Below are 12,080 nucleotides of genomic sequence, written 5' to 3' on the forward strand. Positions count from 1 at the left end.
TGCTTTCCTAGTATCAATCATACATCTTATGTGTAACGGTCATTAAGCACTCAATAAATCCAAAGAGAATAAAAGTTACAGACGAACCTAAAGGTAAGAATGATATGCAAGTGTGACTTGCAAAAGTACTAATGATAAAGAACTCTGTTGAGTTTCTGAAATGGAATGAGGAAAAAGTACTCCAGATAAATGAAGTAGATAATCGAAGTTTCCTCATTCACAAGAGTTATGAATGGTTTTTCGAAATTGTGGTAGAAAAGTTCTTGCCACATTTCGAGGGGGAGAAAGATATATGAGATAAATTAAGAATGATGAAACTCCCCTATACTTTAGATAATGTGATGAAGAATGTGATCGTCTGGGGGAGTATGACGGTCATATTAATACCCCTAAAGAAAAAAAAATAGTTGTATTTCTGGATCTTTTACAGTTCCGAAAGCAGAGTAAGGAATACTAAGACGGTGCTTAAAGTGCCATAAAGAAGAAAGTTTTAACAGAATAAACCCAAATTATAAAATTTAAAGATACGCCATTTTTAGTAAAGATGGAGTAATCTGGGAGAGCATGTTGTATGACCTATACAACACCTGATGTTAGCTCTATAAAGGATGAATGAGTACACATGGATCTTGTGACACAGGTCCCTGTAAAACTTGTTGCCTCTTGGAAATGAAAGACTATATTTGCCTCTTGGCAATGACAGAGCAACAACAGCCCCATATGAAAGAAGTGCCAGTACCTGAGACACTGATGGTCTCAAGGAATGAGAAAATCAGATACTTCTGATTACTATAAAGTCTATGTTAGTGAAATTCAAATGGAGGTTGATCCCACCTCATTTAAAGTGCTCATTCGAGTTTTGAGAAGTGTCTGCTTATCTAAATGATAATAGACTATGTGAGATGAAATGAAATTAGTGAATCCCGACGATGTTTGGGACTGATGAGTAATTTCCAATGGAGCCAAAACAGTAGGCTGTAAAGAGTCTACAAGCTCAATCTGACTCCAAAGGAAATACGTAAAGGTGTAAAACACGACTTAAATTGAAACATTTTTGCGCGTTTTGCACTGAATAGATTACAATGAGTGTTGGTAGCACATCATGATCTGAGTTACATCAGATGAAAGATATTATGATCTGAGTTACATCAGATGAAAGTAAAGAACACAGGGGATACTACCTGAAGAAGTCTTTTATGGACTAAAGCAATCAAATGTTGTTTTGGGTTAAAGAAATGCGAGGACAATTGTGTTTGTATAAAGTTATAGAATGGGAAATTCATTTCATAATCCTGTACATGTGGATGACGTCCTACTTGCTAGTGGTCATGTCAATCTACTGCAGGAGAAGAAACGAAGTTTTTGTTCTCAAAGTTCAAAAGAATGTTCTCAGTAGAGTGTCTCTCATTATAATTATCGAGTTTCACCAAGAAAAGAATAAAAGGGGTATTAGTAATGTCGCATGGACATGCTTAGAAAGGTCTCTAAAGTATGCATGCGAGAAAACCTACGCCTGTTCTTATCGTCAAGGGTAATAGAACTGAAACTATGGTGTTCCAAAAGTTGATGAGAAAAGATTGAAAATGGATATGGTGCCGAATGCTTTAGCTGTTGGAAGCTCAATACATTACCCTGAGACAGTCCACGTATCCGGGTTGTTTTGGCAATGTCTAGTCCATATATAGATCACTGGAATGGAGTCAAAGATATCGGCCTCATGCTGAAAGAAATAAGTGCTCTCAAAAGATTGTTAGTACAAATACATGACTTGTGAAATGTATAGCGAAATCCACAATTGTCGCTAACTTTCATACTTGGAGGTTTTTGTGTGGAAAAGCTCCAAAAAATGAAACAATTATCATCAATGTGATGCAAAGATATTTTATAGCTTGATACAAGGCTAAGGGACAGGCAAAATGGTTAAGGAGACCTGTCCCCGGAGTTGATAATGGTTGACAACAGCGATAACTATTTTAAGTCTTTCGCTCCTATGACAACGAGTCAAGTGTTGATGCCAAACACATTGACACAAAGTTATACGTTGTTAAGGAGAACGTCCGGAATTATGTTGAAATGCTTGGAGCATGAAAGCAACAGACAAGTATTTGCAGATCTGCTTATTAAAGGCTTACCGCCCAGTGTGTTCGGAGAACACACAGTCGACATGGGTTTTATGGTATAGTCTAACATTTCCGGACAATAAAAGGGCCCAAGGTTAAAGAATCTGTTTCAAAACAGAGGAGTGTGTTGTAGGTGTTGATTCTATCGGAAATGAACCGTGATGATGAGACATGCTCTACATGCAAATCTGTGATGGAACGAGTACTTTGAAAAGAGTTATTTCAAAGTATAAAAGTTAAAAGTATATGATGAGATCAAGGGGGAGAATGTTAGGTTGATCTCTCCACCAATGGGCCCAACGGCTCATTGGGCCCTTGACCCACGCCCTGATCGGGGGCGTCCAGCCCAAGCAAGGCTGGTGGGCCCCTATCGCACAGTGCTATAAAGAGGAGGTGAGGACCAGGGGCACAGGGTACGAGGTTTGTCACCGCCACTGTTCCCTACTCCTAACCCTATCCGATCCAGAGGGAGGCAGTGAAGCGATGGGAAGCTCCGCCGCCGCCACTGCCCATACATCTCAGCCGCATCCACCCCACTACTCTCTGCCATCACCGGCACCATGGTCGGCACCAGGAGCTCGAGAAGGTAGAGCTACTGCTAATCCTTAAGCCTATACGATCCATAGTTCTATCACACAGGTCCTAGCTACAAAATACTTCCCGGATGGCAACATCTTCAAAGCAAAACTGAAACCAGGGATATATCATATACATGGAGGAGTGTGCTGAACTGAAAGTAGTAAAATTACTAAAGGATGGAATGATTTGGCTGTGTCGGAGAAACGGTGAAAAGATTAATATATGGGAGGATCCCTGGATTCCATCAAATATGTCTAGAAAACCGATCAAGCCAAGAGGGGGAAATCTGCTCTGTAAAGTGTTAGAACTCATTGATCCTTGCACAGGAGATTGGGGATACAACGTTGATCAATCAAACCTTTTGCAGAGAGGACACATCCAATATTTTAAAAATCCACTTATCAGAGGATATGGAGGATCAGGTTGCATGGCACTTTGATAAGAAGAGACGATTTTCAACATTTTCTATGCCGTCCCACTCATCATAGTTTTCCCTTTAGACCAAAACAGGCAAGAAGAGGATTTGATATCAGTACTATGTGCCCTGTTTGCTTGAAAACAGAAGAAGATGGAGGCCATTGCTTCTTCAAGTGCACACAAGTCAAATAGTTATGGAGGATGACAATGTTGGAAGAGGTCAAGCTTGATCTGATGAAATGTGTAGACCCTATGGAAATTGTGTCTGCTTTATTACGAATGGCGAATGAAAACTGCATAAAAGTCTGCACCTTGTTATGGCTATGGTGGCATGAAAAGAACAAAGCAAATGCTGGAGATCAAAGAAGAAATATTGCAGCAATAGCACATTCAGTGGAAGTTCAAAGCCAGGAATTCCAAAATCATTATAAAAAGGAGAAAGCTCAATACTTGGTGCAAGCTAAACTTTTGCAATTGTGCCCACCTCAACCGTCGACTCTCAAAATTAATATTGATGGTGCCTTCAAGGAAGGCGCCACAAAAGGATGGTGGGGCTTCATCATAAGAAATGAGGATGTAGGAGTAGAAGCAGCTGGAGCCTGGCAATCTGAACATGGTCACAGATGCACTTTAATCTGAAACTTGGGCACTAATGAAGGCAATTTGAAGAGCCATCAAGCTTGGCATGGGGCGCATTATCATTGAAACATATTGTTTGGTTCTAAAACAGGCTATAACGAGCAATGCTTATGATCTAGTGGGTCACGGGGTTTTATTTCAAGAACTTAAGTAGATGCTCAGGTTAAATTTTAGCTCGTGGAACATTGTGTGGTGTCCAAGGACATGTAACAATGTGGCTCATGTATTAGCATCCCATGGTTCTTATATGGGTGATGGAGAATCAGTGCAATGATTTTCTCAAGTGCCAGACTTTGTATCTGAACTTGTCACCAGCGATAATGCTGGGCAGGTTGTATAATGGAATGAACTAGTGGTCATTCCGTCTCAAAAAAAAACCGGGTCTGGCAAAGCAATATCATTGTCAGAACGAAATCTACCTGGTAGTAAGAGTTGAGGGAGGCAGATTGCACCCAAAAAAAGTTCAAGGGAAAAAACCATGCTATACAGTAAGTAGAGGGACTAAAAATGTACTTTACACAACGAACTATACCAATATACAACAATCAGAAGAAATTGTTGTACAAAACTGTTGCTGGCCTCGTTTGCCTGAAAGCCATGCAACTTGTTTACATCATTGACGACCACATTCAGGCAGCCTCCAAGGCTTTTGCTAATCAATTCAAGTCAAGCTTTGTAACGTCTCAAAAAAAGTAAGATACATAAAAAAAGTTGATGTGTGCTAGCACTTCAGAACATGTATTGAATGCATAGGCTTCACAACTAAAAATTATGTAACCTGAAGAAATTGAGACACAGAAATAAAGGTTTTGCAGACTGCCTTAAAACAGTACGTGTCCAGCTCTCATTCAATTGCTCCATGTGCCAATTGTATTATATTTCGCACGAGCGTGTTTAGTTGCATCTTCTCAGTAAACAAAAATTCATCTGCACACCTGGAGCATACATAATGTTTCTTGCTACTTAAATATTGAATATCCTTTCACCCGAGATATGCCCTCTTTAACAAGTTTAGTACAGCTCCTTATTGGTCGAAAATTATCCGTGGTGAGAATATGCCACCTTGAATTCGTCTAACTACCATTTCTTGCTCATCCTTCTTAGGAAATTTCAGAGCACGAGGTGTATCAAGAGCATCGCAGTACTCACATCGCTCATCTCCTTTCAGAATTACCATCTGCAAATTCGGAGCTCGCTCCAGCATGGATCTTATAAATGTAAATTGTTGTTCTAGTGACCTAAAGCCAGAAAATTCTAGTTCTTTCAAAAACCTGTTCTTAGGGCCGTCAAATTGCATTTCCCACTGAGGGCTCCTTCTTTCGGTATGCAGCTGTCTGGACTTATCATCAACATCACATATATGTTCCCAAACCTGTGTTTGTGTGACCAATTCATTACATATGTAAGTTTTAAACATCTTTCTCCCAAAATATATAAAGAACTACAATAAGCTCTAATTGTTGAGTACGAAAGAAAGGCATCACAACTATTAAGGAGAACAATATTGACAAAGACATCACCTCAATATGCAATATTTCAATGCATGGTGCCGCCAAAAGAAATGCTGTCGTCCATAAAAGGTCGAATTCAACCAATATACCACGCACGGATAGCTTCCTTAGCTTACAGAAAGCGGGGAGGAGTTGCCTCATTTCAGGTTGCATCCAAAGCTGATCACAGGATAAATAAATTCCAAAAAAAGAATGTATAGTTCGCAATCACATTGATGAGAATATCAAATAAATATATGTGGATTCTTTATCATGCATAAACATATGTACAATGTATTTCAGAAAGTTGTCACAACATAGTGAATACAAAAAGGGAACAAAAAAGGGAAAAAGAATGTGAATACTTGGCGGAAATGAAGCACAATTTACGTTTTCTCCTTTGAAACCCAATGTGAGAGTATGTATACAAGTCATTCCTTGTAGAAGCTCACTTAATTTAAATTCACTTCGACTATGTATTGCATCGCATGAGAGTTCTAGTTCCCCAAGAGACAGGACCAAAATAAAGGCCAAAGGAGCATGGCGAGATACCCAAGTGTTACATCCGAGCTTCTCCAATTTTGGAAGGCAGACCAACTCAAGTATCTCAAAACAACAATAGGTGAGTTCTAGAACAAGGAGTTTTGAATTGGGTGCATCAATCTTAAATAGAGAGTGAGCGCCAACATCACAATGAGAAAGGGCTAGATGCTTCAGTTGCTTGCAGCAGTCAAACAAGACATGGTGCATGTCCAATTTCTCAAAGCGTACAGTGTATAGAGAAAGCCTTGTGAGGCAATGGAGCACAACAGGATAGTCACTGAAAAAACCATCTATTGGTTGGCCTCTCTGTAGCATACCCTCCTCACTACAAGCCCAGATATCTCTCTTGTAAAGAATGGCAGGGTCCAAATCTTTCAGCAAACCACTCTCCACCGCATCACCTATTAGTGGGCCAGCTTCGCACAAGGAATCGTTGACCAGGTACTCCCTCCGTCCGAAAATACTTGTCATCAAAATGAACAAAAAGGGATGTATCTAGAACTAAAATACATCTAGATACATCCCCTTTTATTCATTTTGATGACAAGTATTTCCGGACGGAGGGAGTAGATCTTAAGGTGCAGAGTTGAGATGCTGGATTCGCCATGTCGGTTAACCAAGAAACTCCTAGTTGCCTTGGTTAGAGAAGATGCCATTGCTTTGTCCATATCCATCGCCTCAATAGGGTTGGGGCGTAGAATTGGTAAGAAATCTTTGACATCAATATTGAGCTCGGGCAGCAACCAAGGAAGGCACCTCCACCATATAGACAAAACGCTCATCCTTGCAGCTGTTCTTAGATCGAGTCTCCCAAGATGGAGAGTAAAATGTCATCCATCAGCATGCTGAATCTACCTTCCTCTTCTGGCTGCTGCGAAATTGTGGATATATTTAGTTACTGAATGTCTATATTCATCAATTCGGAAGTAGTTCAAAACACCAATTGCGAAAACAAAGAACAGGTTGTCCACGTGACAAGAATTCTTTGTATCTTTGTGCGTTCCTAAGAAATTCTACAGAGGATAAATCTAGTACGGGAGTTGGACAACAAATTTTGAACAAAGAGGCTCGGAAAATAGCCGGAAAGAAGAAGGGGCCATGATTATATTCTTACCTTGGAGAATCCAGTGCGCCCGTTGCACCTCATAATCTTAGGAATGACTCCCCCAGAAGCCATCTTCCAGAACCAAGTTGAACAGTAGAACGATCCAAGCACGATGGATCAGGGGAAGCAGAGAAATCTCATCCAAAGCAGTCGTGATGGTGTGGAGAAGGTCGAGCGCGCTCTAAGGTTTAGGGTTTGGGCGAGGAGGGGAGTAATCGCTGGACGAGGGGCGGTGCGTGGGTGGAGGAGGACGCCTTGAGCGCTGAAGCAGAGTTGGAGAAGAGGAGGGAACGAGAAGCGAGGTGGGCCCAAATTGTTCAACTATCTTCCCTTTTTTTATCTTGCGAGGAGTGTAATAAATATGAAAAGCTTGTTTTTTTAACATCAGTACAGACACAAGGCTGAGCCAGTATATCATCTTGAAATTTACGAAGTCACCGTAAGCACCTCGTCGTCGACGGGAACGTCTCCTCCTACTAAATACGCATCGCCGGAAATTATGAAATAAATCCAGGAATAAATGCGAGCACCAGTATTTGAAGCCTGGTGGGTTGGGGATACCACAGTCCCTCTAACCTTCCAACCACAGGTTGGTTCGCTAGAAAAGCTTGTTTGTGCTTGTAGTTCCATATATACATGATTGATTTGGATATCCGACCTTGTATGGTTATGTAATTCAAAAGAAAACGTTTTTTCTGAACTTATAGATTTCAATTCAAATAGCCTAGGTACTTTTCAACTGCATAACGTACATAACCTAGATTTTGGCATCATCTGCATCCATCCGGGGATGTGTCCTGTCTGGATCGCGGCGGAGGTGGGCCCCTGGCTGACGGGCAGTGCTTTTTCCAGTGAGATTGCTGTCGGTGATGTACTTCGTCATCGGTGCTTGACCACTCCAGCCTGCAACGGCGACCTTGTTGCGGATTGTAGTGCCACCGAAAGGTCTTTCTTGAGGGTTCATCTCTCTAGATACGGTAGTTGTCTCGGTGGTGTGATACAATCTATGAGCGACGGCTTGACGTAGAGGATATGGTTGCAACAACGGCGGTTGGTTTTCTAGCCCATTGCATGCAACTGCTAGGATCGTGAAAAAGTGGTGGCCACAACACATGATTGACTTCGATGATGGTGCTTCTCCAATACCCTATCTTGAACTCTGGTGAAAAGCTTTGGTCTAACCCGAGTTGGTTATACCTGGCAATGACGATGTTTTTGCGTCGTTATCTTGAAGGCATTGCTCGGATTAGTTTTTCAGGATGAAAAACTTAGAGTCTGCCCTTTGATGTTGGATGTGGTGATGGCGACGCTTGAGCATCACTCTCTTCCTGAAGGCGTTGTTGTTGAAGGATCTCGTTGTCCTTCTGGTGTCATGAGATGGTTGATACGGTCACCGATGTAGTTTGTCGATCACAAATTTGAACGCTTCGGGGGTTTTCTTTTCCTCACTTAGGTATAGCTTTGGTCTATATGGCTTTTCTATTTGCCGGCGTTTTTGTGTGTGTCTGTCGGCATTCGCTGTGTGCATTTTAACTATGCAAAGAGCAGGTGTGTGCTCATTTGTGTTTGTCTTCAATTGATGCTTCACTTTGAGTTAATAAAATCCACCCCTTGTCGAAAACACAACCTAGATTTCGGTATTGTTTGGGAAATATGCGAAGACCATGTAATAGTATATACTAGTAGAACATCCGTGCGTTGCCATGGGCCTTTGATTTATTTTTTCTGATTACACGTATGAATACAATGCATATCAGATTTCATATGAATAGTTTTTTTCCTGGCTTTGCATAATGTATATCATATTTCACATGTATGAAAAAGATAGCTCGCAACAATTAGAAAAATAATTGACTTCGCCTGCAATGTAACTCCATGATGTATACATAGAGAGCAACGATCCAAATAATTATATGCTACAAATTGACAGATACCTTGGGATCCTCATGCACATCACATGGGTTTGTCATGGTCATCCTCTCCCGTGGTGGTAATCATATTTTCTCCTCCCATGGTGGTGTCCTTCTCATCCTTGTTGAATAGCTCGGTCAGCAGCACATTCTTCTTTAGAGCGAACCCTCGTCCCGGTGCTCCATCAGATGCCTTGCGAGAGGGTCCATGTTGTTAATCAACATTTCTCATCTTCCTCCCAAGCACATTGTAAATAAATTAATCTCAATCTGGTATCTGATTTCTTACTAATTTAGTTTCCCTAAAAATAAAGATAAATTAAATTATATGAAATTATCCTCCCCCTCCGTTCCTAAATATAAGTTCTTTTAAAGATTTTAATATAAACTACATACAAAGCAAAATGAGTACTCTACACTCTAAAATACGTCTATATTCATCCGTATATAGTCCATTTCAAATCTCTAAAAAGACTTACGAACGGAGGGAGTAGCAATTTACTCGGGACCAGTTTTAAAATAATAATAAACAGTCGAGGTTACAACAAAGTAAATTATGAAACAAGTGCTCAAGTGTATTCATTTGGCTTGTCCTAGCTAGGAGATCATTGTAAAATTGCACCAGACGCAAAATTGGAAATAAATTATAGAATATTAATAGAAAACATTATATAGCTTGTACACATAAAAGTGACATGTACATAGAAGCAGATTTAATTTTGGGATCCCAAAACCCCTTCACTGACATATACTCTACAATTTGCTTCAATAGGGTACATCATGTGTGGCGTTAAGCCTTCCCCAATGTAAAGATACCTGCATAGATGCTTATATCGTAAAAATAAAGCGCTTCCCAAAGAAACCTAGATTCTAGCACAAACTATCAATAAACTTGCATGTGCAACACAATTCACAACTAATGCATGTGGAATTCGTGTGAGTATAAATGAATTTGTATTCTGAATTTTTTGAAAATAAAAGAACATATTTTCTAATGATCCATCTCCCCCACCCCACCCCCTAGGAAAGGAGAAAAGGTCGCAATGAATTAGCTTTTGCGGGACAAAATATACAAGGGTTCCCATCGTCTCGTTTAACACGAGACATAGGGGCGCCCGTAGGTTGGTGTTGGCGAGCGAATAGAAGGCCACACTAAGGGGATGTTCCAGCGAATGTTTTTGTTCGCTGACTTTCCCCCTCCCTGGGAACGTTTCGGTTGCCAGGACCACCCTCCCGGGTGTTCGGTCGCAAGTTATTGGCATACACAACTAAACTCATGGCCTATCCAAACAACCACTTAATACTCTAGCCATCTGAGTACCTTTGCATGATCGGTACACATAAAACAACCTTTCATATAATTAATATAAAACACAACATACTTGCAGGGGAAAAAAGAGCATTGCACTGGATGCGAACTAGGAGCACTCGGCGGCGCACACCTCCGAAATCTCGGCTGCCCCATTGCTTTATTGGGATCCATGCCACTTTGGTGTAAATGATTGTTGGGTTTGCATACGTGGCCAGTGGCGTATGAGGCAACAATTGGTACCTGTTTTGAGTCATTTATTATATCTTCGCGTGAACTAAACTATGTCCACGAGCACCCATCAAGGAGACATCTCTGAGGGAGTCCTGGATTAGGGGGTCTCCGGACAGCCGGACTATATCCTTTGGCCGGACTGTTGGACTATGAAGATACAAGATTCAAGACTTCGTCCCATGTCCGGATGAGACTCTATTTGGCGTGGAAGGCAAGCTAGGCAATACGAATATGGATATCTCCCCTTTTGTAACCGACCTTGTGTAAACCCTAGCCCCCCTCCGGTGTCTATATAAACCGGAGGGTTATAGTCCGTAGGACAACATACAATCATACCATAGGCTAGCTTCTAGGGTTTAGCCTCTCTGATCTCGTGGTAGATCAACTCTTGTAATACTCATATCATCAAGAATAATCAAGCAGGACGTAGGGTTTTACCTCCATCAAGAGGGCCCGAACCTGGGTAAAACATCGTGTCCCCTGCCTCCTGTTACCATCCGCCTTAGACGCACAGTTCGGGACCCCCTACCCGAGATCCGCCAGTTTTGACACCGACATTGGTGCTTTCATTGAGAGTTCCACTGTGTCATCACCATAAGGCTCGATGGCTCCTCCGATCATTGCTAGCGATGCGGTCCAGGGTGAGGCTTTCCTCCCGGATAGATCTTCATATTCGGCGGCTTTGCACTGCGGGCCAATTCGCTTGGCCATCTGGAGCAGATTGAGAGCTACGCCCGTGGCCATCAGGTCAGATTTGGAAACTTGAACTACACGACCGATATCCACGGAGACTTGATCTTCGACGGATTCGAGCCCATGCCGGACGCGCCGCACAGTCACGACGAGCAAGACGTAACTCCACCGTTGGACAGTGTTCGAGAGATCGCACCCGCAGCTACTCCGGCCTTTAATCTGGAGCAAGTCGCACCATCCGAGAGCGGAGGGATGGACCCCGCCATGGAGGTCGCACTCTCAGCGGTGATAGAGCCGGATACTGACTTCACCCCTTACGAGAGCCGTGTTGCCGAACCACTGGATTCATCCTCGGCCACGGACTCCGAGCCGCTCGTATCCGTGCCCGTCGAGTCCGACTGGGCGCCGATCATGGAGTTCACCTCCGCAGATATCTTTCAGCACTCACCTTTTGGAGATGTGCTAAATTCATTAAGGTCTCTCTCCCTGTCAGGAGAACCCTGGCCGAACTATGTCCGGCCAGAATGGGATGCGGACGACGAAGAAATTCACCGCCCACCCACCACCCACTTAGTAGCCACTGTCGACGACTTAACCGACATGCTCGACTTCGGCTCCGAGGACTTCGACGGTATGGACGACGAAGCCGGAGACGAACCGGAACAACCGCCCATAGGGGCTGGACCGCTACTTCATCACATGACATGTACATGGTGGACACCCCCAACGAAGCCAATGGCGACGAGAAAGCGGAGGATGACCCCTCCAAGAAGCAACCCAAGCGCCAATGTCAGCGGCGCCGCCCTAAGTCCCGCCATAGCAAAAATAGCGATAACAATAGTCCACGCGACTCCGGAAAAGACGACAACTGCACCACCCCGGTGGCAGAAAACGATCAAGATGCAAACAACAAACATAGTACGGATCCGACGTCCGAACACGATGACGCTAAAGATAAGCATCATCAATTCCCATCTAGGGAAGAAAACAGTTCGGATGATGATGCACCCATCATCCCGGCAACACACTTGGAGCAAGAGA

At 42.6% G+C, this 12,080-nt stretch overlaps 1 protein-coding gene across 1 annotated transcript; it reads right to left on the reverse strand.

Moving 5' to 3' along the window:
• Window positions 1–4,612: 4,612 nt before the first annotated feature.
• Window positions 4,613–7,044, reverse strand: LOC125549302. The gene is made up of 3 exons (XM_048712747.1): window positions 6,903–7,044; window positions 5,276–5,425; window positions 4,613–5,127 (listed from the first exon to the last, which is right to left on the reverse strand). The coding sequence occupies exons 1-3, from the start codon at window positions 6,963–6,965 to the stop codon at window positions 4,780–4,782; spliced, it is 561 nt and encodes a 186-aa protein (XP_048568704.1). The 5' UTR covers window positions 6,966–7,044; the 3' UTR covers window positions 4,613–4,779.
• Window positions 7,045–12,080: the final 5,036 nt, after the last annotated feature.

Source organism: Triticum urartu, chromosome 3 (genome assembly GCF_003073215.2).
Source record: "Triticum urartu cultivar G1812 chromosome 3, Tu2.1, whole genome shotgun sequence".
Taxonomy (NCBI): domain Eukaryota; kingdom Viridiplantae; phylum Streptophyta; class Magnoliopsida; order Poales; family Poaceae; genus Triticum; species Triticum urartu.

Coding starts and splice junctions, on each gene's coding strand:
- LOC125549302 (XM_048712747.1), bottom strand. CDS start 6,965: ATGGCTTCTGGGGGAGTCATTCCTAAGATTATGAGGTGCAACGGGCGC. Junction 5,426..6,902: donor GGCGCACTGGATTCTCCAAG/GTAAGAATATAA, acceptor TCCTGTGATCAG/CTTTGGATGCAACCTGAAAT. Junction 5,128..5,275: donor TTGAAATATTGCATATTGAG/GTGATGTCTTTG, acceptor ACACAAACACAG/GTTTGGGAACATATATGTGA.